The 27,983-nt window shown below is 43.9% G+C and overlaps 1 protein-coding gene across 1 annotated transcript in view; it reads left to right on the forward strand.

The window, feature by feature from the left end:
* Positions 1-990: 990 nt before the first annotated feature.
* The window catches only part of nhsl3 (NHS like 3), a 28,274-nt gene continuing 1,281 nt past the window's right edge, over positions 991-27,983 (forward strand). The window contains exons 1-9 of the mRNA XM_068747134.1: positions 991-1,157; positions 1,864-2,254; positions 21,401-21,559; positions 22,028-22,071; positions 22,192-22,330; positions 23,263-23,370; positions 23,452-23,615; positions 23,703-23,900; positions 24,018-27,360. Coding sequence (XP_068603235.1) covers positions 2,023-2,254; positions 21,401-21,559; positions 22,028-22,071; positions 22,192-22,330; positions 23,263-23,370; positions 23,452-23,615; positions 23,703-23,900; positions 24,018-27,360 — 4,387 coding nt within the window. The 5' untranslated portion in view covers positions 991-1,157; positions 1,864-2,022. The remainder of the gene's footprint in view (positions 1,158-1,863; positions 2,255-21,400; positions 21,560-22,027; positions 22,072-22,191; positions 22,331-23,262; positions 23,371-23,451; positions 23,616-23,702; positions 23,901-24,017; positions 27,361-27,983) is intronic.

Genomic DNA, 27,983 nt, shown 5'->3' on the forward strand with positions numbered 1-27,983 from the left:
CCTCCCAGATGCACATATTCAGTTTGGGTTCCCCTTCACCGTGCATGCACATAAAAAAACAGAGAAGCCATGAATCATCACTCAGACAAAAATGTGAAACGTTTTAGGGGGACTTGATGTTGTCTATTAGGCAGATGAACTCCAAATGTATAAATCCCCTCTTGGATTTAGAGTCATGATCCACTTCAGACGTAATGCCATGAAATCTGGAACAGGAGCGTCACAAAGCTGACGGTCGTAACCTCGACAGACACCAAAGTAACCGAGAAATCCCGACGGGTCATTTGGCTGCGTCATCAGTGCAGCGAAAACAATGAAGAAGCACATCAAAGAGTGAGGTAATATTTATGATGGGCTTTTCTTTGCATCAACTCCTGTCACCCAGTAAATCTTTTGAAATAGATATTTTTGTTTCAGCTCTACACACACACAGTGCAATATGAAACGCTCTGCAGACGTCTATGGTGGCGCTTGGACGATGGGATTTAATCCAACAGGACGTGACTTAAAGGTACCCGAGCCTTTGACTCTCTCTAACGTTCCACCTAATTGTGTGTGTGTTTGTGTCATTCATGTTTGACCAGGTGTATCAGTCTTCCACCTGGCTGCACAGTGACAGGAAAAGAGCCACTCCCTCTTATCGTCACAAGCTGAACATCTGCACGCTTTCCTGGTCACCTTAGCAACAATGGAGTTATCAGGAGACTCTTAGGGATCTTTGTTATTTATTTGTTGTTACAAATATAACCTGTGAAGGTATTTACAAGACTTCTACCAGGCCCTCGATCTTCTCTTCCATCATACAGGGTGATTCCTCATTCCAAACATCCACGATGCTTTTTGGCCCAGAGGCCTCCCTGCTTTGGGAAAATCGAGATGACTGCACCTGATCCCCGGAAAGTAGGCTAGTAGAAGGGAGACAAAAGGACAATAAACTACCAGCAGGAGCCGAAAGTACTAATGAACCATGCAGGTCCATCTGGGAAGAAGAGTGCTGGAGATTAAAAGGGTGAATGCCTTCTATCTGGAAGGAGAGGAGAAGCAACCAGTGCTGGAATGGTGTGGCTAACGCCTGACACCACTGGGAGAGGTGGGAGGAGAGGCTGGCTCTCGGACAGAGGGCGGGACCAAAGGAGCATGGACTTTCATTCACTCTGGTAAACACACACACACACACACACACGGTCCAAGCTGTTCTCAGGCTGAGAGAAAAGAGGCGAGCGGAGGAGAGAACAGGGTAAGTTGCATTCAGTTCTGTTCTGATCATTTTACAGAAAACGTTTTGTGACGTCGTGCAGACAAAGGGCACATTTTGTCTGATCTTTAAACGTGTGTTTATGAAGTAGAAAGTACTCTCTTGGACTATTTTTCCTGCGCTGTGTTCTTGTTAAATTCAGCCTCTTTCTCTTCTCTGACTCACCCATACACACTTTGCTGCTGATGTGAACCACATGTCACATATGCATGCGTATGCTGCACGCATACGTAGACGCTGCAGAAATCCAGAGCTCCTCCCTGGGGCTTCTTGCCCTGCATATACAAAAATGAGAGAATAGAAGAAGAAGAAAAAGCAAGAGAGAGTCTGCATGGGCAGAGGAGTAGAGGGAGGGAAAAAAGTAGAAGGATAATGGGAATGTTCCTCACACACTGTGAACAGTTCGGCTTGCATGACCTTGTATTCTCATTTTGTTTCCTCTTTAATATGTAATAATCTCATTACTCGTTTTACTTCCCTAATCATGGATTTTGTCCTTTTCTTTGTATGGTACTTCCTTTTGTTTTTCACTCTGTCCTCCCTTCCCTATGTTGCTGTCTTTCCCTCTCACTCTCTCACCCATACTGTCGCTCTCGTTGTTATCCCAGGTGGTGACAGACAGTGAAAACAGAGACACCCAGCGAGGCCAAAGAGGGACGGAAGCGTTCATCAACTGGCCGATTTCAGAACACGTCACTTGTTCCGAAGCGAGAGGGACATATTGATCCACGCGGAGGCACTGGTCTTTAGTTCCCAGGACCTCTAGGATGTCCCGGAGGAGGTCTACGGGTGACCTGGTGCCCAGGGACATCACTGACATCATAGCCCGCGAGGCAAGGGCTCAGCGCGGGCAGAGGAAGCCGGGAAGCTCCTTGGGTCAGGCCTTCAGCTGGCTGAAGGGAAGTCGGAAGAAAAAGAGCGCCAGAAATGGGCTGAGTCGAAGTCGTAGCGGCGTGATGGATGAAAAAAGTGGACTTCAAAACCATGAACCTACAAAGGGTGAGTGGGATCAAGATGAGAATCAGAATAACAACCGGTAGGACAATTGAAGAACTCTACAAAGTGCAAAGATTGAAACTCTCAAGGTTTTTTTTTTTACACATTTTCTTTACTTTCTGTCCATCTAGGATTCAGTAAAATACATATATCGCACTGTGAATACAATTAAATTAATAATCTCACCCGAAATGTGAAAGCTGCTCCTTGTAATAGTCCACATAGACTCTTCACCCAACTCTGCTGCTCCCCACTGATACAGTATATGTAGCGCTTGAGCATAATCAGCTCATCTTTTGGTTTTATGGTGGCATTTCATTGTTTGGTTTCACTCTATTTATATTTAGTTTAGATACTCAGTCGGAGGAGAGAGAGGTTTCTGTCTGGTTCATTCTCATGCGTCTCAGTTGCCCCCCCCCTGGTTTTGTCTGTCATGTTGTTTTGGAGGAGAAATGTGTTGACTTTGGGATTAAGATGGAAAGTAAAGAGTTATTTTATTATTGTCGGGGCTTCAGTCTGCACATTTTAGTTTGGTAAAGGTGACGCCCCACGTTGGCACGCACAGGGGTCTAATCCTTCATTCTCTTTACTGATGCCTTTACTTGTTCAGCAGCGCAGATTTATCCACAGTCCCCATTTCCTGTTTGATTTATTTTACTGCTAAAGCTATCCCTTTCTTTTCTGTCATTGTGTGTGTGTGTGTGTGTGTGAGTGTGAGTGTGTGTCTGTAGTAACTATCCAGCAGTTCTTGGAAGTCCAGATTCACTGTCTTTCAGACCTTTTTCGCTCTTTTGGGTTTTGTGCTCATTCTGCCTGGACGGGACATTCATGATTTCTTCCTACGCCATACGTTGTGATTTTGGAGGCCCGACTGAGGCCTACAAATACTGGATGATTAACAGAAAGCAACTCCATTTGAAACCAAAGATTAACTAGCGGTAGGCCTAATAATTTCCCGGTTAAGGATTTGTGGGAATATATATATATATATTTTTCTTTTAGGGATTTTCTGCTTTCAGGCACTGTTTTTTTTCAAGACTTTAGCTCTATATTGCACTCCCACGATAAATCAGAGTCCTAACGTTACTCTTTACTTGTTGTTATTCTTAGAGATGTATTTATTGGTTAAAAGTTGGGATTTATGAGAGAAAATCTTCACAAAAATCCCTCTACTATTTATCTTAACTCTCACCGTATCCCAAAGTGCAGTTGTGAATCCTTGAGGTTTTCCTCCTGTCAACACAACCAGGTGGTTTTTGGCGGTAGCCTGGGAACAAACCTCCCGTAACTAAAGCAGTAATCACTGACAGACTAATTCGTTCCCTAATTCACCATCATGACTGTCCAGTGTTTTCTGTCCCACCTGTGTGCCTGAATGAACTGTATGCTTTGTTCTTTAGTCCTTTGTGTCCTCCACAGAAAGTGAGGGAAGACTGTTTTTCAGCCAATAACTATTATCATGGTTGCCCGATTGCTGAGACTAATCCTTCCTGGGTGTCTTGGCATAACAAAGCATAGGTCCTCCATTGAGAAACGTGTCCAGGAGGGACAAACATGCACATTATTGTCTGGTTGATTCATATATTAATATTTTTAATTTGACAATGGATCAAATGACATGAAATGTGAACGCTGGAAATGGAAATATGGCTAAAATATCATGGCAGCATCCTCAAACTCTGGTCTCTCATGTAGCTTGGTAGCCTAGCCAGGCTAAACTAACTAACGCAGCATACACAACAACTTTGGACAGCCTAGAACATAAATAATCTACTTGAACAAGAATTATTCTGAGTGATAGGATAGCCCGAGCCAAAGAAATCCTGACCCGGTGGTCCGACAACATTTCATCGTCTGCGTACGCTTTTCATCATGCCACCATCCTTCCAGTGAGCCGCTGGACCTTGTTAGTGCACCAGTGATGGAAGCATGTCGAATATGATGCGTGTGTGTTTATATTGACTGTGTCAACCCTGCGTGACAGATGTGGTTGTCCCTGATCTGTGACGCTTCAGTCCTGAAGGTGTTCTGTATTTTACAGAGATTCCTGTCGCTACTCGGAATTCCTGACTTCTATGTGGCAACAGGGTGTGTGTGTGTGTAGGTGTGTGTGTGTGTGTGTGTGTGTGGCAGCCTGGATGCCAGATTGGGCCTAGAGTTATGCGATGGAGAGGAGAGATTACAGCAAATGACAAAGCCCCATTCAGCCTTGAGAAGAGTCTTAAGAAACGCTCCCTCAATGCTTTTTTAATTGGGGTAACTTCTTAGCACAAACACGCGCCCCGCTCTCGCTCTCTTTGCCCATTCATTACAACATATTACTGTTTTTGATCTGCATCTCAAATTGCTTAATACCCTCTTTGCAGCTCCTCTGTGGGAATGTTGCTCTCCTCTGGTTATTATTGTGTAATCAGCATGTGTGTAAGGTTGTCTGTGGGCGGCTGCAGCGCTTGTGCGAGTGTGTGTCCGAGTGTTACCCTGAATCAGAGCAGCATATTGCTGGGTTTAGGGCGGCGCCAACCAAGCACCAGCGCTCATTACATCACCTCACACACACACACACATACACACAGACAAATGGGCTGTAGAGCCCCCGCAGCTACCTGCTTTGTCCAGCAGAGCCCATCTTCGCCTGCTGGCTGATTGAACAGTGAGGTCATTTCACACAGTCCCTGAGATTCCACATGTTCGTCCATGTGTGTACAGTCCTTGTTTTCTACTTCTGTGAAGTCATTTATGTGGACACGTCTCTTTGAGAATAGTTTTTTCGTGTGTTACAAATGGAACCCTTGCTTCTAGTTGTGTTCGTGCTCAGGGGTTTCTCTAGAAAAGCCGAGCATGAGGACACCACGCAGAGCTTTGGACATTTTTAAGGGGAAATGTGGGTGGAGAAATGATTTGTATTCTTTATGCTCGATACATTAATGGCCTTAATTTTGCTTCACCGCCATCGTTGTCGGCGTCATGATTTGTTTTTTTCTGCCGTGGATGGGCCTTGACTTTCTGTCTCTTCTAAGTCAGCTGTTTCTGTATTTAAACTTTGCGATATCTCAAAAGACCACGAGGCATGTCAACCAGATGCATCACAATAAACTACAACAGAAAGTAATGGAAAATATTGTGTGTATATATATACACACACACTATATAATAATATAGTTATAATAATATACTAATAATATATAATGATATAATCTATGGCATTCAAGCCAAATCAGCATTTTGATAAGAGAGCGTGTGTGTGTGTGTGTGTGTGTGTGTGGCTGCCACGTCACAAACCATTCAGGGTGTGTAGATTTACAAACCGATGCTGATTACAGAGCAACGGGAGTAAATGAAGAGCAAACATCTCATTACAGAGAGCATGTATACAGCGTGCGCTCTATTACAGGCCACAACTCAGGGCCACTTTAATACACTTTGACAGGATGGATGGACACACAAACGAGCAGCACAGCGGGAGCAGTCTGAAAGTTTAATGTCACCTCACACGGTTCCCCCGAAAACATCATTCACTGCTCAGAAGCACACAAAGACACGCTTTGATGAGTGGGGTCATTTTACCCAGGGAGGCAGATACAGTACCTTCTAGCCCTCATCCATCACTGTAGGCCTAAATCCACACCGTGTGAGGATCACGTCGCTATGGAAACGACACTGCAAGCTCACACACATTTGGATGTCCTTATCAAGCTTTATTATTATCATTAAAGTTATTTTAACTGGAACCCCCCCCTGGCTTTAATTTGGGAATTTTAATCCATCTGTCTGAAAACATTTCTGGTCTCAATTTGGCTAATACAGGAGACTTTTAACACACACGCTATCTCTGGAAGCCTCTTTCTAAATATTTTTCACCAACATATTATTTACAGAATAAATGTTCTCTCCTTGTGTAAACCCAGAAACTACTCCATGCTTGTAGTTCACTAAAGCTACAATTTGTAATCAACGTCCAAAGCTTTTCCCCAGAGGCCTTGTTTATGGAATAAGCTAATGTGTTGTTTTACAGGACATGGAGTGCGTTTGTTGGTGCAGGAAAAGCAGCTGCAAGACATCAGCGTGGGGCTGAAGGAGGGAGTCTGTATACAGATTGATATACAACTGATTTCCCCTCAAGACTGTGTGCGAGGCTCCCGTTACGTAACCCGCGGTAACAGATGCACCTGTTGAACACGGTTCGGCGGGGCTCCTAGAGTGAAGACGAGACGATGCCAAAGCAGTTGATGAATTAATTCAGTCTTGAATTGAAGACTGCAGTGTGTTCTGATACCTTATTTTCAGTGTTCCTGCTACAATTTGGTGGATTATTGCTGCAGTTATTTTTGCTGTTTATCATGCGTGGGCTTTTGTATGAGCACATTGCATTATTTCAGAGTACATGTCCCATTGATTCATCTACTTCTGAAACTGGGTTTTCTGCAACCTTCTATGACATGTCTTCGACCACGTGGTCATCAGAGCAAAGACCCTGATGCCCAACTTATGTCAGATGCAATAGTCCATGTTATGTGTTGTCCTGGTTCGAAGGAAGAAGCCTTTGTGCAGGACTTGGCTTGGAAAGCTGGAGGCCACAGATGTTGTCATTTGTTAAGTATGTGGATCATCATCATCATCATGGCACACGTTTTCAATCACCATGAAGACATTTGTAGTGTTTCATTTGGTTATAAGCAAAAAACAAAACTGAAACTGTAGCTAAATAGAAGACTGATTATAGCTGGCTTGTTCCCTGGAGAAATATGCTCGAACACTTGGATGTACTGTTCTGGACCGGGAGCAGTCACCTTGGCAACGTGCCATAGACATGCTTTATGATGTCTTCCAACTCCTGCCTCTGCACAAAGCACTGATCACCGCTTCGTTCATTATTAATGCACAGGGTGTCACACTAAATTTACCTTGTTTACCAAAGGTCAAAGGTGGCAAGTTTGTCGTCGTCAGTTTTTGAGATAGAATAGACGTAGTCAGTCACAAACAGACAGAGACAGAGATTCCTGCAGTGGAGTATTATGTTTGTTTTTTTGTTACATTAGGATATAATACCTTCACACACTGTCACTAACTGGGAGGACTCACTGTGAAATTTAGACACACACACACACACCAACTACTCCCGCACCAGTCGTTCCGTTCCTTACCTGTAGCTAGCTCATATTAGCCTCTCTTTATTTGAATGTACTTCCTGTGCCAGTCGGTGACACCCCCCCCCCCCCCCCCCCTCAATTGCACCTGCTGAATTTTTGATTTTCCATATTCCAAAATTGTAAATCACATTTTGAGCCCGGTACCTTCGTTTTGCATCCTGTCAGTTGAGGTTTCAAATGAGCTGAGCCTAAACTGAACTGTACGAACGAAAACACCGCAAACTGCTGATTGGTTGGAGGGAAATGTGTGGCACGGATGTCCTGTTCACTAACCACACTGGCAGCCCACAACACCCCCACTGTGGTCGATCGATGGGCCAACGATCCTCAGTTTGTACAAGCAATAAACCGAAACAAAGCGAGTATTTTGCATATGGTTCTGTGATACTGGTGCCTTACCACAAGATGGGAGTACTGGGCCGGTGTTAGCAGATGTATTTGATGTTTATACTGAGACAAGAGATGCCACTAATGCAGGTATACGGCAGCGTGACCTATTCAGATCACTTAAACACTGTGAGCGTGCACGTCGCAGCTAGGGAGGTAGATTCCTCCATCCTCTCTTGAAGGCTGGTGATGAACACCCTGACAACCACTTCCCCTCACAACAACATTCTTCTCCACACATGTTTGCACACACACACACACACACACACACGAACCCGCTCGCTCTGCTCTCCTTTGAGATCCATGCAGCTGTCAAAGAGTAAAACTGTCTTGACAATGACACCGACGATGAACACACTCTCTTTGAACGTATCTGGGGCACGCTTGGCGTGTTATCCAACACGCCAGCGCATCCTCACGGCACCATGACAGATGAGAGCAGCCTCGGAGTGCAGCTCAGCTGTAATGGGTGTGGCTCTGGTGGAGCTGCGTTAAGAGGCAGCATCTCTTTGTGAGCACTTTATCGCAGCTCATTTTACACTCAACGGGAACCTTGAGCTATATGAAACTGTGTGCGTTCATATTTGTATTTTAAATTCCCATTAACTCGTCCTGCTCTCCACACGCCAGATCGATTCCTCCTCTAGGAAAAGATTGTGAATTTGTCTCCATGACTCACACAGTATATAGATCTGGGGTTTCTTTTATGAGAGGCTTTTTTTTATCCTCCCTCAGTTCTCTTCACATGAGAGGGGGTTGGGGTTGGAGGGATGAAAGAAACAAGAGGAGGGTGACCATGACAATGAATGTGTGTGTGGTTCCATTTTCTTGCTTGTCATCATTTCACTCCCTTCATCTGCCTACATTTAGTTGGTTACAGAAAGGAATCTCGGTTTTCTGTGTGCTTCGTGCTGCCGGTTTTCAGCAGTTTCCTTTTTCTTATATGTCGTTGTGTGACCTAGTTTTGGATGCTATTGATCCGCACCATCTGGGAGTGGCCTCTCCAGCATTTAGTGACGGCATAGTGTAAAAAAGAATAATCCAACAAGCCGGCACAGCAACCAGGGGGCATTCAAGACTCACCATGTGTTCATTTTTAGTTATAAAGTGAAATTTAAGAGACGAGAAATAGAAGACAAGGAGTGAGAAAGATTATTGCTGCAGTAAAGGGGAGGGGGGCTGGTTTTGGTTTTTATTGGAAATATTTCCTTCTTCATGTTTGCAGAAATCCCCCAGCATCCTTATTTCTTTAACTCACCCATCCAACTCTGCATGTGTGTTTCTCTGAGTGTCGTCATCACAAACGAGGCGTGGGTGGAATGAGTCTTGCCGGTTATATGCAAGTTTAGTGAACATTGGAATTAATCTGATACTTTTTAAGATTAAAAACAATCTGAAGGATAATTGCATGTTGTGTATAATGTTTAACAAGGATGACCATAATGTTAATAATAACGATAACTTCAAGCAGTTAAGAAAAAACTCACCTTTTGGGTGGATTTTGTCAGGTGGGGTTATTCTGATTTGAAATAAAGACAACAGATTACCGCTTGTTTCAAAACTGAAGAGGTTATTAACAGGATGGGATGTGTGTGTGTGTGTGTGTGTGTGAAAGTAAGGCTCAGGAGCTCTCTGCAGAGGCAGAGAGTGGGAGGGGCAATCACACACACACACACACACACTCAGTTGGTAGTGAGCTTGTCATTATTGGATGCTAACGTAGCTTCAGCAGCCGGATGCAGAGGACTGGAAGCTGTATGTTGTGTTTGCGAATGGTTGTTTGTAGGAATGATGTCAGTGTAGTGTGTGTATTTGTGAGTGTGTGTGTGTGTGTGTGTCATTAGGACTGAATCAGCAGGAACTGATTAACCTCACAGATTCAGGAGTGTGCGTCTGATGGTAGAGCGACAAGGACTTAAGAGAAGGAATATATGCGTTAGAGGATGACAAGATGATGGACCCCCTCTAGGGGCTCCAGGACAGCCCCAAAATGGGTAACAGCGTCCAGACGAAGAAGAAGAAGGTGCACACGGAGAGAAACTTTCCTCATCGCTCTCCAAGCTCCAACCGGGAAAAGTCTAAAGGCTTCTGGCCATTTAGAGGAATAGGTAAGAGGAATAATGCTGAGAGGAAAGGAACATGTTATTACCTCTTTAGAGAAGGGTTTTCAGTGAACTTGTTGGGCTATACAACAAAGAAGGACCCATTTTAGCGTTGATGATGATAAAGGGGCAGATTTATTTATTTTTATTTTTTTACTTTAAAATTGTGGGATTTGACCATTTCCACCTGTTACACAAAAACGATATGATGGATTTTGATTTGCCCTGATAGAAAGGTTGGTCACATAGTGAGGAAGACCTCACTGCACTTTGGAGTGGATCCAGATGGATTTGGTGGATTCGGACATTAAATTCTACACATTTTTGTACATTATAGATATGTGTTTTGGGGCCGTTTCAGCCAATTGCACATACACTGCATGCTGGACTACCATGATCCTGTGTGGACGGGTGACATATATGTGCCATGGAAGAAATCAGCAACGTTCCGATTGGATCCAGATAAAGCTTTTTTCAGTCTTTTTTTTTTACTAAATGAATTAACTGGTGGACGAGTGGAGACTGTTATATTCCGGAGTAGATTTAGATAAAGAGGTGGATCCATGACTGTTTTTTTTTTACATATCCTGATGCACATGTCTTGTAAGCATTTGGATGAGGGATGCATTTCATTTTACGTTTGCAGAGGCATTCCCCTCTAGTTTATATTTGTAACCTCAGAATTGAATATGAACAGCTTGAGAAGTTAACTGAGTGGCTTTCCTACAGAGATGAAGCTTTTTAGATTATAGAATGACCATATTCCCATCCTGACTACCCCTTAGTCAGCGTAAAGCCTTCCTGTTTCTTGTGTTGTATGTGGGTGAGAGTGTTTCCGCTGTCTTCCTGTGACTTGCTTTCCACTTAGAAATGAGTAAGATACTCTGAATACACTTTTTCTGTCTGTTTTCTCCCCCCCAGAAAACAGTTTTCCTCAGTGCCAGAGTGCATGTGTGTCACAATGCGGGTGCTTATTCATGGCTCTGTGAGTTGTTATTGCCAGTCCACTATACCTGCAGTGGAAAACAACTCAGCCTTTCCCACACTGATCATCGTCCCTGTTAACAGCTCCTAGAACAACACGAACCAAATTGGAAATTTTACAGTACCCAAAGTTCGAACCACCAGGAAGAGTTTTTGTTTAACCATCTGTGGGGTGAAATTGTGGAATAGCTTGCATGTTGAACATAAACAATGCAAAAATATTCAAAAATTTAAATTTACTTACAAACGCATGATTTTGATGCAGTACAGAGAGGGCGGGGCTTAATTATACTGGCTCAATATATATAGAGTTATATTTTGTAATTTATTCTATGTATGAGGGTTACTTAATTGTTTTGTTTGTTTTGCTTTTTCATCTTCATTGTGTTTTTTTTTTTTTTTTCTTTTCCATTGCTGGTTGTCCAATACATGAACAATAGCAGTTGTATTATGGGGGTGGGATTTAATAAGTTTTTCTTCTTCCCACTCCTTTTCATGCACTATATAATTTATTATTGCTATTTTTGTGTACATGAACTTTGGTGGTTGTTTTGGACGTATTTGTTGGGTTTTTTTTTTTTTTTTTTCTTGTACGCAAAAAGGTATAAGTTTGTTTTGTTAAATTTTATTCTGCTTGAAACAAATTAATAAATAATAAAAATAATAATAATAAAACAAACAGGTTTAACACAACTTCACGCCGATGTACACAGATTCTTCTGCCTCGTCATTGTTGATTACTACCGACAGAATATTGATCCTTGAGTTTCTGGACACAAGTTCTCTGACGATTATCAACTTTAGCGTGTTTTTAATGATAGCAGTGGACAAGCCAGCAAAGGATTGTCCCTTAACTTCGCATTTCCCTGTAGCTCTACAAAAAATATTTTTAGAATCTTTGTTTTTGTTTTGTTTTTGAGGATCCACACCCTGAGATTGTGGCAAAGTCTGCGTTCAGAGATCATTTTCACCCGATAGATAAATTTCGATGACTAGATGGTGAACATTGTTGGTGAGACATTTCACTCAGAAGTTGGTTCAGGCCAAAATAAAGGAAAGAGGCACTGGAAAATCGGCACCAGGACGGATGCAGTTTAAATTCATCATCTTCAAACCTTCTTGGTTGCTTTGCACAGATAAACAGCCTGTCATGTTGTACAATTTAAATACAATTTAAACTCAAGCCTACTCACTTTCATTTTCACATCAGTTTACTGCTTAGCACACAAACAACACTGCAGGGCATCCAAAGTCCAGACACGGTCAGCCTTTGCTACATATTGGCTTCAAGATGTATTATTTTTACAGGAACGTGGATGAGCTCTGCTAATTAGCTCATGCTACAGCAGCACAAATGTTGCACGCTCCATCAGTATCTGTTCATCAGATGCTGATGGAGCAATTTGTCTGCCACAAGCCTTCATTATGCCACGGTTTATGGCCATTAGTAGGAGTTGGTGCATTACAACATGAACAGAGGCATTTTTCTGCTTGTGAAATGAGACGGTAAGAAATATGACCAACATTAGCAGGAACCAAACAGTCAGACCCTGGACTTATCAATTCTTGACAGACTTCCACGCTGGTTAAGTTCCATTGCATTTAGTTCTAGATGGGAGAAATGCAGCTGTTTTTCATAAATAATCATTTGTAATTATAATTTGCTGCACAGTTCAGCTCCGTCTCTTGTGTTTCACCAGCATGGCTGTTGTTTTGTCTTGATTCTCCTGATTTGAATCCGCCGTTTTAATGCATCTGCTGTTGGTGAACCAGACTGGCCAGTCAAACAGCTTCTCTTATCAAAGCAGCAGACGTCTCTGTACATCGGCTGCCTCATTCCTGGGTAGTTTATTCAGGCACTTGCGGTTTGAATACATTTCTATATCCCGGGCTATTTCCTTACGCCTGGGCCGCTTTGTTGGAAAGGAGGCCCAGTTCCTGTTTTTGAAACGATTATAGTTATTTTGTGCCAGACAGACATTGTGTGCCATGTCTGTGGTTCCAGCCATATTACAAACCAGAAAACCTGCTTGTGTCCTTAGAGAGGCTGTTTAGGATGGGAATCAACTGGATGTGCTGTTTTCTCTGGATGTTTTTGGTCAGGGTCATTGTGGGTGTGTTCTTATTTCTTCACCTTCACATTTCCCCGTCTCGTTTTTGTTTGATCACTTGCAACTCCTTCATAGGGGATGATGTTTGTGTCCAGATCTTTAATTTATAATAAAATAAAAGATAAGCAGGGAAAACGTTCTCATTTGTGACTACAAAGATGTAAAAGGTTGAACGTGTCGGGGTTCAAAGTGACACAGATTTATTGTATTATTAGGATGTCAGGATTAGGAAGGGGCTAAATAAAACTGGGGTGTGGGGGGGGGGGGGGGGGGGGGTACACTATGAGATATCCACGCTCCATGATGCAGATTGCAACATGAAAAAATTAAGGACTTCACACCAATATGCTATTCATAGAAAATCACTATTATTTTAAGTACTTTAAAAGTATTTCCTCTTCTAGCAAACCCACCCCCCACCCCTAACCCCCATTTCTCCTACAGTTGGTACACTCTTCCGCCACCCCTCCACTCTTATGTTCATATGTGACTGTCTAGGGGGGAGGACTGATGGAGAGATATTTGGAAAGCGCAGCACATTTGTTAATCTTTGCATGTTCAGCAATGTGGCTGTGTATATTCCACAGGCTTTAAGAGCAGGATCTGCTGCGATGAACCATTATGCATCCCTAAATCAAACCTAATCTTCCCTTTACCTTCGTTTCATTCCCTCAAACACCCCTCTGCTTTGTCTCCTCAGTGCGTTTATCTCATTGGCCTTGGATTGTTTGGCTGCTTATTCAATTCCCTGAATTCCGGCCGGGAGATTTTTGCATGTACATCAAACTATAGGATCTACTCTGACTGCTTGTCTTTGAGTGTGGAAAGTGGAGAAATCAGGGAAGCCATGAAGGATTTAGAGGTGATGTGAAAAGGGGTGCGCTATTCTATACTCCATCATCCCTCTGGTAGGGCTCGTCTAAGCCTTTTGAGTTCTGTTGGGTTGGACTCTCTTCTTGGTCCTCATTTGAAGATCTCTTTTACTATGTGTGCCGCTGCCTCCCCACAGAGATCTTAGGCTACAGTCCAGAAGATGACTTTTCAGCTCTGCTGTTTTCCCCTCCTACCCTCCACCACTCATCTTCCTGTCCCGATCCTTTGTTATGTTCTTGTTTGCTTTTTTTCCAGCTTTTCTTTGCACGTAAGCATGTCTGGTTTTCACTACTTTAGATTAAACCCCTATTTCTATATAAAGTCATTCATTACGTCTCTCCTTGCTGATATCAGAACTTGACCTATTTATATATGTCATCAATTTTCCACCTGCAGCACCGTGCTCTTACCTGTTGCGCCGAAGGCGGGACTTGGTGTTACGTCCTTCCTCTCTCCTGTCCTCTAAAACCCTTTAGCAGCATGAACGTCTGTTGTCTCGCTCTAAATGACAGGATGTTTTTGACAGCATGCAATTGTGGTAGGTTGCCGAAGCACTCTGGTCCTAAATGTAGCATGAGAATTTTCTTAGCTACTCATTGTCATGTTGAGTGTAAAGTTAGGACGAACTAATTTATGTCACGTCAACGCCGGTCTTGTTTTGGGCACCTTTTAATGTTTACATTGGGTTTCATTTCCCAGGATCCCTTTGTGCAGTGTCTAATTTGAAACCGTGCTCCTTTAAGAAAACAATAGCAAATCTAAGATAAGATTAAAAGACCCGAAAGTACTCATATCACAGTATTTTATATAATATGATAATAATCACACATATTCTGTCCTGGATTAGAAAATCAAGACTGAAATCACTAATTTTAGATATATAACATTTTAGGAAACTGGATCAGCATTTCTGGAAATAAGGAATAATCAAACATGGAGTTAATCAAAGTAGAAAGTATTCTGCTTCACGTAGTGGCCTATGTTGTGTGTATTTTATATGTGAATGGATGTGATACTTTACTTAACACCAGCTCTGTTTAAACTCGAGAACGTTTGCGATGTCATCTTGCTGCTGTCGGTCGTCCTCGGACTCTTGCTGGTGAAGACGTTAGACTCTGGAGTATCTGTGGCTAAGCACGCTTTTCTTGTCCTCACAAATCTTTTCATGAAGTTTCACAAATGGCTTGGACGTGTTTACTGAAGTCAGGCTGAGTTCACTTGGCTGCGCATAACGGGATCTCTCTGAAGGAGGGCGATGCAGAAAGTGAAATGTTGTTGGCCAGGAGGCGCATCCACAAGCAAACACACACACACAACCTTCATTCTCCACGTCTCTGACTCACATACACACATTGTGTGTAATGTGTAATGTGTTCTCATTAATAATGAGCGAGCTAGTAATTTCACTGTGTGTGTGCGTTCATGTGCGCATTACATACGTGGTGTTTTAAAGACAGGGCGCATCTGTTTAAGCCTAATGCGGTCGTTGTGACTCAGACGACACGCAGTCAAATGAACTTAAAGCTGATCTCCTCCCATATCTGCCCCCCCCACCCGTGCCTGTATCACATGAGTGTGTAATCCAATCAATGGCGTCTATGTACAGAAAAGAACACTGTCTGAGACTAGATCACAACCTCTATCACTTCCAGGGGACATGGCATTTTGGTTAAGAGGAAATTCAGATGCAGATATGCATTCTGGTTCACATTTTTCCTTTAAAATATCCTGTCCTGTCCTGCCGTGGTGGACAAAATGTCTGTAGGTCTCTCATTAACTCACCAACCATACAAAATGAGACCTTTTTGAAGATGTGATCTCAATTAAGTTTCTGCATCGCAACTTTTTCTATTTCCAACTCTTGTCTTTATTTTAGGGGAACATTATATTACCAATTGAAGACATTTAACAAAATCCACTTTGATAAAGCTCTTTCTCCTCAGTAAATATATCTACCCGTAACTACTTGTGCAATGTTTTGTCTCTGAATCTCTGCATTGGGAACAGGATGACATTTTGAAGGATTCTTCTCTCAGGCTGGTTTTGCCTGGAGGCCTTTGTGTCTCTTCATAATCTCATTTGCCAGGATAATTCAGGGGACTCCCATGCTTAATCCCGTATCAACTGAAAAACATAGATTTGCTGTCTCCTTTTTAGACTGCAGCAAACAGCTCAGTCTCTGCTGTCAAGCATCTGATTCTGCACTCACAGGGTTTTCATTTTGGCTTGCAAACATATTTGAATTTGGAACAACAGAGAGCTAAAAAAAAAAACCCAGCTCATCCTCCTTGAGTGAAAAATATGCACAATTCCCGTATCAGAGCCAGAGACGAAATTACAAAAGAAATGACTATTATCTTGTATTTTGAGGGCTGCAGCTGCTTATCTTAGCTCTGTGTTTGTGTGCAATGAGTCTCCGCTGCTCAGCTGCACAACCTGCTTTACATCTGGACTCAGAAGTGAAGTCAAAATAGAGTTGATTGTGGTACAAGGTGAAGTGAAAAAGACATACAGATAGTATTTTGAGCAGTGCTTCGTTACATTCTGCCTTTCCTGGGAGCCAGAATCAGAACAGCATTAATATTTAATGTAAATTTAATACTGGGTACTCTTGCATGTATTAAAATACTGATTTTACCAAATGTGTATTTGCCATAAAGACCTGCTTGTGCTTGTTATTCTAAGACCAAATTAAACCCTCCCACAATTAAAACAGCCCAGCATGTCCCTGCAACATAATTATGGATTAAAATGTTTGCAAATTTTGTGAGACTTAATCTGTTAGAATTTTTTTTTTCCTTTGCCTCCTTCATCCTTTTCGACACACTCGCCTCCTTTCTTGTTCGTTTTCTCTCTTGCTCAAAACACACAGAGGAAATCGTTCGTTGGTAGTGATATGTGCTGTACTTTAAATGAGCCTTTCTATCGCCATTGCATCCCCCCCCCCCCCATCTCATTAGTACCAGGTTCCTACAGAACATAAAATATTCCCATAGATATGTGCATGAAGGATCTAGATTAGCCCTGCGATGACCTGGCGGCTTGTCCAGGGTGTCCCCTGCCTCTCGCTCATTGACTGCTGGGATTGGCTCCAGCTTGGCTCGCGACCCGATTACGGATTAAGCGGTTGGGACAATGGGGGGGGATCTAGATTAGCCTCCCTCAAGACCCGCCCCCACCTGAGTTTATACAACAGCACTCAGTGTCGAGGAGCTCATAACTCAAGTCCACTGCAGCAGCCATAGAACACAAATCAGGGAAGCAGCAACAAGCTGAATAACAACACTTGTGTGTGTGTGTGGGGGGGGGGGGGGGGGTATTTCTGGTCACCATTAACGCTCTCTTCCTGTGCTCTGGCAGCTTCATTTACGTCCCTTCATCAGGATGGACAGCGGAACTTGGACTGTCCATCGAACGGTTTCAGTAACGATGTTCTAGAGGCCCATCTTGCAGTATAAGATTTTACATTCTGCTTCCAGCGGTGACGACTGATTCCAGTGTTGGCTGTGTGCAGGACAGATCTGTGGTTTGGAGTCAAAAACACACCCATGACTCACACTTTCGTACTGCATGACATTTTACACTAAGATTGGCACGGTTGTGTATTTTCTTTTCTTTTTTACCAATCCTCCCTGTATTGTTCTCCTCCAGCAACTACTCACAAATGTTTATTAATCCGCGAGTGAAAATAGTTCCCCATAAAGCGAGTATATAATTGTGCACCCTGCGTAGTAAATGACGGGTCAGCTGAGGACACGGGACGAGCTAATACTGACCAAGTGGACGTAGGATCATGTCATACAATGAGTGCATGAAAATGAATGCTGTAAAACAGCTTCTGAACTGACACAAAAAGTACAGAACCCAGAATAAAACCAAAATATCTACCACTCTTAAGTTTATTATCAGTTTTTTCCATCCTCTCATCGTCGGTATGTGAACATTTTAGATATCAACATGAGCATTAACTCAACAAATGTGTCCTCTATTATTATGCACTGTTATTCTGCTTACACAGTGGAATGGGGCACCGTATGTCCTGAATCAAAGGCATTTGAAGCCCTTCTCTCCCCTCTGCCCCCCCCAAGACCAGATGGTGTCTCTTTAGGTTTAGGCCGTCTAATGAATATGATCTTAGATCACGACAGGGGGGTATAGAGGCTGGGGTAGAGAACCTCAAAATTGGCTCTTAGTACAGATCTGCACTGAGGGGACTGGGTGTGGGATCAATTTATTTCTGAGTAATGGATGGGAGTGTTTGGGAACTTAAAGCATCAAAACAGTCCAAAACAAGTTTATTTTTTTTCCCCATTTGCACTTTTGCTCCCATACATCCCGTACTGCCTTACAGAACGTCAGCGTACAAACTCAGTTTCCTGAGGTATACTTGAAGCTGACATGAGAAGGGATGATAGAGGGGACAGCAATGTCAGGCGTGAAGCAGTGTAAGGTGAAAGGTGTGACAGGTTAAGCCACCAGCAGAGTTAATCCTTTGGCACGAGTCCCATGTTTAAAGCTGCTCTCCTGAAGGCCTAATTTTATTCCAGCCTCTGCTTGATCTGAGGCTGAAGCTCCACCAGCTCCCTGGGAAAGGCAGCCTGACACTGAACCCAACGGTTTAGTGTTCAAACCCCGCTTTCAGTGTCTGGACTTCTGTTCTGTTGATGTATGAGGAGGGGTGGTCCAACCAGCCGGGCCTCTACCCATGGGGGTCGGCCGATTTCCGTTGGATCTCCGGTGGACTCACCACCTGCCGAAACATAGGGGACGGGTGCAATGTGGATTAGGGTGGTGGAGTGTATGGGCCAGCAGAAGCCCCCTACTGTGCCACTTCACTGGGAATAAACATTCATTCAAGTGGAGAAAAGTTCTGATTGTCTAGAAGGGAAATAATCCGGGAATGTGCCATTTATTGCTTTTTTGAAATGGAGTCAGCCTTTTTTTTAGTCTTTCATTGTGTCGTGTCGTATTTCATACCCTCTGCAGCTTGTCAGGAGACATTAGGAGGCACACAGATCTCTTTCCCGACACACACAGTGCCATTGGCGCTGCGATGATGGTGTCAGCTATTTATAACTCTAACCAGACCTCTGTGACTGTCGGGCAAAGGGGCAGACAGGAGGAGAAAGGCAAAGGAAAAGGGAGATGTGAAGGAGGAGCGATTGGAAGAGACGGAGGGGACGGAAGGTACTAGTGACAGACGGTGACGCAGCGATTCAGAATAGACATCGCAGCCGGTTCAAATGGCGGCTGTTTAGACTTCCACTATGAGGACGCAGCCTCTCCTGTCAGACGTGGCCCCTGTAGCCCTGAGATAATGAGACAGACAGACGTGTGAAGCTGAAGGCGCTTATTAAGGACAACAACATAACTAAGGTCAAAAGTACATTTATTCAACCCAGGGGGGGGCAAATCAGGTTATTGGTCAAATATCAGCTGTTTGCCATCAACAGATTACACACAACACAACAATCAATACAAGTGTGACCTCTGGTCATTTTCTCGAGGCCCGGTTTGGTGGTTTTATCTCTGCAGGCTCTAAAATGTGCTCAGTCTTTGTTTTCACTTGGGGCTGACGTGTGGTGTGAGTGCGTGCACACACACACACACACGCCAGTCTTTATCGAGAGGTGTGTGGAGTGGATGGTTCCTGAAAGCTAAACTTTGACAGCAGTTTTGCTGAAGGGGGGGCTTTTAATTTGACAATGAAGAAAGCCAGTGAGATGAGATGAGATGAGATGAGAGAGAGAGAGATGAGAGAGAGAGAGAGCAGGGGGCAAAGCTATTAGCCTCCTGGATGAGGCAGCTGGGACAGACTGCTTGGTCGGAAGGAGATCTTATTGTGCTCTTGTGTTTCTGGATGGAGGAGAGCGCCTCCTCACTCACAGGAAAACTAGTTACACTTTTTACTTTTTTATTTATATATAGTTTATTTGAATCTTCTTTTTTTTAATCCACCACTGATAGAAAGTGGATTTGTTGGACTGCTGCTTTGCTTTCCCATAATATTTTGCATCTAGCATGACACTAGCATAGCCATGGTGGTCTACCTGAGGAAGAACATCCTGTCTCTGCTGTCCGTCTTCAAGAAGAAGGGTGAGTGCTGACTGCCGGATGGACACTTAACAAGTGCAGACACACGTGCAGGAATTAGTGCTCGGGGTGATTTTGGCGTCCTCCCTCCTTAGATTAAGGGCTTAACTGACTTATAATGGTGATTGTCACCCAAAAGGCAGGATCTGTTCTGTCGCTGCTATTCCAGTGAATCATGAGTGGTGATTAATTGTGGACAAAACTACATGAACAGGCTCCACAAACAGAAGAAAAGGAGAGACAAGGCAGTGACAGTCTACGGCCAACCTGCCTTTGAGACGGGGAAAACACAAATGAGGACACTGGAACGAGGGAGGGGAAGCACCTATATACGCCCCCCCCCCAATCAGTGGTAAATGGGCCACAGGTGTGCCCTCCCACACCTGCCTACCTAATTACATCCCATCCGGTTACAAGCTCATATCATACAACTTACATAGACTGCTCATCTAAAAATAAAAAACATGCACACATATTTAAAACAAAAAACCACAAAAGTCACAATTTTAACATTCAAAATTCATTTGTTCACCGATAGACAAGACAAGCCTCATTTCATGTTTCTGTGCCCATTCTAAAATAATAATAGTATTAAGATAGTCGTCCCATGAGAACAAAACAAATGCATTAGAACCGACTCACACTCAAAAAACCCACTGTATGAGGTTGACTAGTCCACAATGCCTACTCAGCATTCACCAATTAGCACTTCAGCTTGTTGACAAGTCTTAAAATTCCCGTTCAGTCTCCAGACTTGACCGTCTGGTGACGGTAAAGCCAGCCTGAAGTGGGGAGCCCGGTCCAGTTACCACACAGGAGCCCCCCCCCCCCAGTAGGAGGGCCAGTGCCATCTTTCCAATCAGTGCCCCCCCCCCCCCCCCCCATCGACTGGCGAAGGAGATTATCCAGGCAATAGTTGACTGTTCAGTCTGCTCAGACTGGAACGTCTGCTCAACAAACTGCATTTGCTGCATCGAAGCAGTAGAACATGCTGACGATGCACCAGGGAGCTGGTAACTGGTTGAGTGTTTAGGTGTTGATTTTGGTATCACAAGGGAACGAGGAAGTGCCTTTGGAAACACCTGTCTGTGGAAAGTAGGATTTAGACATCCTGAAAGATGCTGATGTAATTCAGAATAAAGTGTGGTGGATCTAACAGAGGTTTCCCTCACTGTTGTCATCAAGTGTTTGCTCATAACGGAGTGCTGATCTCCAAAATAAAGAATACAGCCAAAGTCTCAGGGTACAAAAAAGGTTTGTTGTATTTTAATCAATAATTATTAAAAAAAAAAATATGAAAGAAAGATGTTACTTTTTGATCCAAAGATCAAAATTGGGCAAACATTTGAAAAAAGAACTTCAATAGCAAGAGAAACATGGAAGGCACTGAATTTATCAATTCATTCTGTTTATCTTATTGTCTGTATTTTTTGTTTTCCACTGTCCCAACAGCCGGCCTGAAGGGGACTGAAAACGAGAAAAGGTTGGCCGTCCACTACACGACCTCGGAGCACTACCAGGAGAATGTTTTCATTGAGGGCAGCAGACCACAGTACCTGGAGGACCTGCACACTGAGGCTCAGGAGGGGCTCAAGATACTGCAGCAGGAGGGTCAGACCCGTCACTGTGACTATAACGAGATATCAGAGTGCAGACACCTACCAGTCGGGCTACATAAGTTATATTGAGCACATTTGTATTGACATCATAATTATAATAATTATACCAAGACCCATCTTCATGTTTTTTTTCATCAAGATCCATCCAGCAGTTTTACATCCCATTAAATTTTGAGAGCGATCCAGATGGCCGCCTGGATGCAAAAAAAAAAGATCTGGATTTTCCCATTTGCTTATTATGGAGGCTTTTTCTGAAAATCATATCTTGTAAAATATGCATTCAATTCACTCAACAAAAATCACAGTGTTACTCGTTACTGGATTTGGTGTAAATCCAGTAACGAGGGGGAATGAGCTACTCGGCGGAGGTTCGTGCTTTTAGTTCATTCACGTATGTACTGTACATGTTTATAAGTCCAGTACATTTAAATTCTGATCCTGGTCTGCTCAGTTCTCACAGGACACAAGAATGGAGTGAACTTTCCTGACGATGAAAGTGTCGCTGTAAGTGGAGGCTTTGTGGGTGACATATCAGTTCCTTCATTTCCTACACACACAGAGAATATCACCAAACTAAGTACTGCTGTGTGTGTGTGTGTGTGTGTGTGCGTGTATCCATTGCAGTCCACTGGCACTGCTCGTCCGGAGCAGGATATCAGCTCCAAGGACAGAGGCGGCTCTCTGGAGTCGAGATCGACCACCGGAAGTATTGATACCACTGTAATATCCACTGTGTCGACTAGACCTGTGCTCACACGTCAAGGTAAATGATATCCCAGTTTGGTTAGTTGTGTTTGTGTTTAAAAAAAAAAAAGAATCTTGGAACGGATGCATCCACATTTCATTCCTCTTAGGGAGATAGGAGTTGATCATAGGGTTTGTTTGTGCGTGTTCCTGAGCTGACTGCTTCGAGGTGAGTCAGTGTTCTGATTCTTTAGCGTGCCTGTCTTATTCCCAGCTGCATGCTGCACCATGGCTGAAATCAAAAGAAGAAGTCAAGTCTCAGACACGCACACACACACACACACCACACACACACATGTACTCAGTTGAAGTTGTTTTTTTGGTAACTCAAAGGTTTTCATGCATCTGATCAAAGCATTGCGGCTGCCTCTGCATATTATAGCTGGAAGGCAAAGTATGCCTTTCTAGCTGTGCAAAGAAATGTTGATTGATATTCTGATCCATATTTCAAACATCCTTTTAAAGTCATTTTCAAACTGTCGGTCGTCTAATACACTTGATTTGGTTTCTCTGCATTTTGATGCCATGCTCTCCATCCCATTCTTTCACGTTTCTTCCTTTTGCATTAAATACAGTATTCCATTGCAAAGTATAAGTAAACATTAAATACTCAGAATTACAAGAGTTGCCCCTGTTCATTTTATAATATTGCAATCTGCATTGGAAAGAAAACTGCTTTCCATAAATCCAACTTGGAACTATGGAAATAAAAAAAATAAAAACGTCAAAAAAAACAAAATAGAAAAAAAGCTACATTTCATGTTTTGGCCAATGTGTGAATAATGTTTTGAGGACAAACTTTGTATGCTCTGGACATGAAACATGAACATGACAGATGGATGAACCCATTCCTTGATCTCCCATTTGATTTTATCCATGATGTGGGACAAAGATCCCTCCTCAAATTAAATCACTGTAAAACACAATAAAAGTTATTCCTGTGCCTCTTAGGTTCTACTTTCAAGCCTCTGAATCCAGTAAAAAGATTAGACAAGAGCAGGAAGAGGAGCAGGAGGACAACTATCATGGGTATCCCGAACCAAGTCCAGAAAGAGCTTGGTATGTTTGCACAACCCAACGGCATCGTTTGTTCTTTGTTGTAATTCCGGTACTGAAATTGGTCTCTGCTCTCTACCCCAGCTTTGCAACGAAATTCAACCTTCCAGCAGCTTGTTCCCGCCCAGCACTCGAATCAAGAGGAAAAGCTCAAAATGCAATCAGGTGTCGTTATTATTCCAACGGTTGACGGAGGAGTTCCAGTGGAGAATCAGGAGGGGGCAAGGGTACATCTTTCAGAGCTGGAGGTAAACAGTTCTCCAGAATTCATTCATTCATCCAGAATAGTTCGGACATTCATTACAGGCTTAAGTGATCCTCTCTCTGCTTCTAAGCTCACATCCAGAGGTGAGCAGCTGCTGAGGAAGGACCTCTGGGCAATGTATCAGGACGAGCATGTCTTCTACCAACATACTTTTGGTTCAGATCTCTGCCCTTCAAACCTGAGACCCAAATCCCTTGCTGTCCCTGGCATGACCTCCTCCTCCTCCTTATCCCCTTCTCCATTGTTTAGCTTCCTCCAGGAAGCCCAGGTGAGAGCTCTATTCATGGTTATGGCTGTCAAATTCCAAAAGTTTTTCCGCTCTTCTTTTCTTGCTTCATCCCTTGACCATTTGCAGTCAACATCCCATTTCTATTTCCTTTCCCAGGGTCCAGTAATGTCCATGTCGCCTCAAGCTACCTACTTGTCTACAATCATCCCTAATGCCATCTTGCCAGCCTCAATTGAGTTCATAGAGATCGACCGCAGCAGCAGCCGGACACGTAGCAGCAGTGTAAATTATGGAGAGAGTGTCCGTGCTATGAGCAATAGCAGCCTGGAATCTGGGGACTCGTCAGTCAGCCCTTTACTGTCCAGAAGATCAGACGGTGATGGTTCCCAGACTGACAACTCCCACGACTCCACACTGATGGCAACATCAAGAGCAACATCAAACCGGAGCAAGTCTCAGTCTTCAAAGTCTGCCATTTCAACCCCGTCTCCTGTGTCCTCTAAGCATAGCATATGCAGTGGTAATCCACAGGGAGAATGTCTCGATGGTCGAGAAAGCCAGTCAGTGCAGCCCAGTGGGGACAGTTACCTTCCCAATCGCAATAGCAGCCCTAACTGTAAAAGTGAAATGGTCATTGCAGGGCGAAGAAGCGAGCCGACCCTTTCAGGGTCAGCGGATGCTGGGGAGGAGACCAAATCGACTAAACAGAGTTTCATTCGTAGCTTATCTGTTACGAAGACCAAGCAACCTCCGGCACCGCCACGGAGAACTTACTCTCTGCATAGCAATGCGATCAGAAGCGACATCAGAGTTCCGGTGGAGAGCAAAGATCTCAGGAACTCAGCGTCTGCAGAGGTTTCAAATGCCACGGAAAATCATGTAGGAAAGGATGAGATAAAATCTGTCATCACAGATACCAATTCCACTGGATCCAACACTGTAGATGCTTCCTGCCGTCCGACGAGCCCCACACAGACCTCGTCCAATGAAGTACAAAGAGCAATAGAATCCAGCAGCTCCTCCCCACAAAAAACACCCTCAGAAGGATGTAAATTTGAACGGACCATGTCCCCTTCCAGTGGCTATTCAAGTCAGAGTGGGACACCGACGTTTTCCCCAAAAGGGATCTCACCAACTTCCCCTGACAAACAGAAAAAGAAACCAGTCAAACCAGAGCGATCGGTGTCTCGGACCTCTTCCTCGGCAGCTTCTCCCTCTTCCTCGCTTACCTCTCTATCATCCAGTGCATCTGAGTCTGTAAATCCAGATGCCTCCACATGTAGTCCCGGCCTTCCTTCGCAGGAGCCTCCCTCTACTGCCGCCATAGTGCTCACTCCAAATAACAATTCTTCGGCTTGGCGTGCTGAAATCAGAGAACTGTTGAACATCCCGCCACCTCCTAAGATCAGAGCGCCATGTCCTCCTCCTCCACAGACATGGGCTTACAATAGACAATCCTTTGAGTTACTGTGTAGGCCTTCCAGTGCCCTGAAACCAGCACAAACAGGCAACAGCACAGTTAATCAAGCAGTCAAAGTAAAGAATGAAGCTAGTAAGACAATACAAGTTCTGGTTGAAAACCAATCGGCTACAGACAAATCAATTTTAGACAAAGGAGAGCCTGAAACGCTGACGGCAGCAGAACCGGAAGACTTAAAGAGTTGGGAACATCCAGCCCTGGAGCAAAAAACGATGGAAGTCAGTGGAGACATTGGGGAACTGGAGCAGAATAGTATCCCAGTTGTGAGGTACTCTGAAAATCAAGATAGGGCTCCAAAGAAGGACCCCCCTCCTGTGATGAAGAAGGTGATGACGGTACTGAACAGAGAGGAATTGATATCAAGAGATCATTTACCCATTGGGGACAATACAATATCCTCACAGAACAGAATTATAGTTGTTGGTTATAAAAACAATGAGATGAAAAGTGAGGGCTCATCCATGCCAGTCCTTAATGTAGAGGTCCCCAAAATGTGTAAGTCCTCACCCCCACCCACTCCTCCCCCAGCGTACCACCCTACACCTCCTCTATCAAGGAAGACACCTTTTTCATCAGTATTGATGCCACCAGATGAATTAGAGAGAGTACAGGAGGAGATCCATGTTACAGATTCCTGCTGGCCACCTCCTCCTCCTCCTCCTCCTCCTCCTCCCGTGGAAGGGGACTCTGTTTTTGAAGGAGATGAGGTAGACTTTCCTCCACCTCCTCCACTCTTTGAAACAGAAAGTGTGTCAAAAGCGTTGGGCAGCCCTGCGATCGCAGACCTGGATGTCTCAAAGGAAACCGCAGAGGTTGGCGAGATAGTTGAGAACTCAAGTGAAGCTGGGGCATCTGTGCCGGAACAAATTCTAGATTTAACCCCTGCTGTTCCACAAACAGCACCAGAAAACAAATCGGAGGACATCCTGCAAGATTCAAAGGCTGAAACCAGAAATGAGATTTCTTGCGCTTCAAAACAGAAGTCATCAGTTTCTGACGGCGCCATAACGCCACCAGTGACAACAGAGTATCCTCCATCAGCCTCTGCTCGACCTTCCATCAACTTCCGGGCGCAAGACTCTTTAAAGACTGAACGTCAGTCACCCTCGGAGTCTTTTGTCAGTTACCCACACACAGTTACTGCCCCAGTATCGCCTCCTCTGCCAAGTGAGAATGTATCCCAAGGGGTTTATTTCCGAAGGCAGCCGAGTGTCGCAAATAGAGATGCTGGAAACAAGGAGCTTGTTTCCCGCAACAAGGGTGCACCCACTCCCAAAGAAGATGCTAACATACCCCTAGTCACCCCCTCCTTGCTTCAGATGGTTCGTCTCAGATCGGTCAGCATGACTGAAGATCAGATTAAAGATCCATCAGAGGATATGTCAACAGACCAGGGAGTGTCAGTTCCAGAGAGTTGCAGCGTCTCAATCACAGGACCTCAAAATATTCCACAGAAACCAATCCGGAAGTCTCTGTCCCTAAAATCCTACACTCAGACCGGAAAGTTACCGTTGGTGACACTAAACACCCCATCCATGAGATTACAGGAAGCCATACGTATGAAAACCGCAGCCATGTCTTCGAGGGATGGTTTTCCATCCCGACTGGCTGTGAGATCGTCGGCTTGCAGCTCTAACAGTGAACAGGGTTCTCCGTCTCTGAAGTCGCCCGGCAGATGTGACATGTATAAATCCCCAGCCTCTACTGCCAGCTTTATATTCTCCAAGAGCACAAAAAAGGTCGTCATAGAGACTCCAGCTGCCTCCTCGCCTGAAGTTCAGGCAAGTCTGAAGCAAAGCTTAGCAGCAGAGCTCATGCAAGTGTCTGAGCAACAAAAGGCCGCCGCTTTCTCCAGTGGCGGAATGAAGTCTGACAAAGTTCCTCCACCAGTAGCCAAGAAGCCAGCCCACGGCAGCGCGAGTCCTTCACAGAAACGCCCTGCCTATTCAGCAAGGATGGACTCGAGTGTCGAAGGAAACAGAGGAGTAAGAGTACAAGAGACTCTTCTTGAGACGACAGGTAAGAGCAGCAACTTTAGGATTTTTCCAATCACGACCGGCTTTATGTCATCGCCGAAAGTTGTTTGAACAAAAGTTGACATTGATTAAAAGTTTGTCTCTGAAAGGGTGGTTCATGAAAAATAATAGGCCGATCAAAAATAGGAAATTCGTGTCTAAGGGTGACGATGTGCTACACAGGAAAAACTGAATTTGTGCTGTTGTTGGCTTAAATCCTTTATCATCACACTCATGCTACTACGTTTTATTTACTTTCAAAGGGACTCTACAAAGCGTTTACGAAACTGTATTAAGCTGTTGTTTTTGAGGCCTCAGATATATATATATACTGTATATATATATATATATAAGGCAGAGGCATAACATTAACAGCCAGGCACAGACAATTCAGAATCTTAATCCTATAGCTATAGGATTAAAATATATATTTGGAGGAGGGGCAGCATGTCATTTATGAAAGCAAAGATGGACTGCCACCGCATTCCCCAGTGTTTTTACTTAAGGCTGATTCAGGGCCAGCATTAACCAATGACTCACGTGCCACTCGCTCGTCATGAAAAACCAGAATGGCAATTCTTGCATCTAAATGACTTCCGACTAAGAGAGACGTTCCCACAAAAGCCT

Source organism: Brachionichthys hirsutus, chromosome 13, assembly GCF_040956055.1.
Source record: "Brachionichthys hirsutus isolate HB-005 chromosome 13, CSIRO-AGI_Bhir_v1, whole genome shotgun sequence".
Classification (NCBI taxonomy): domain Eukaryota; kingdom Metazoa; phylum Chordata; class Actinopteri; order Lophiiformes; family Brachionichthyidae; genus Brachionichthys; species Brachionichthys hirsutus.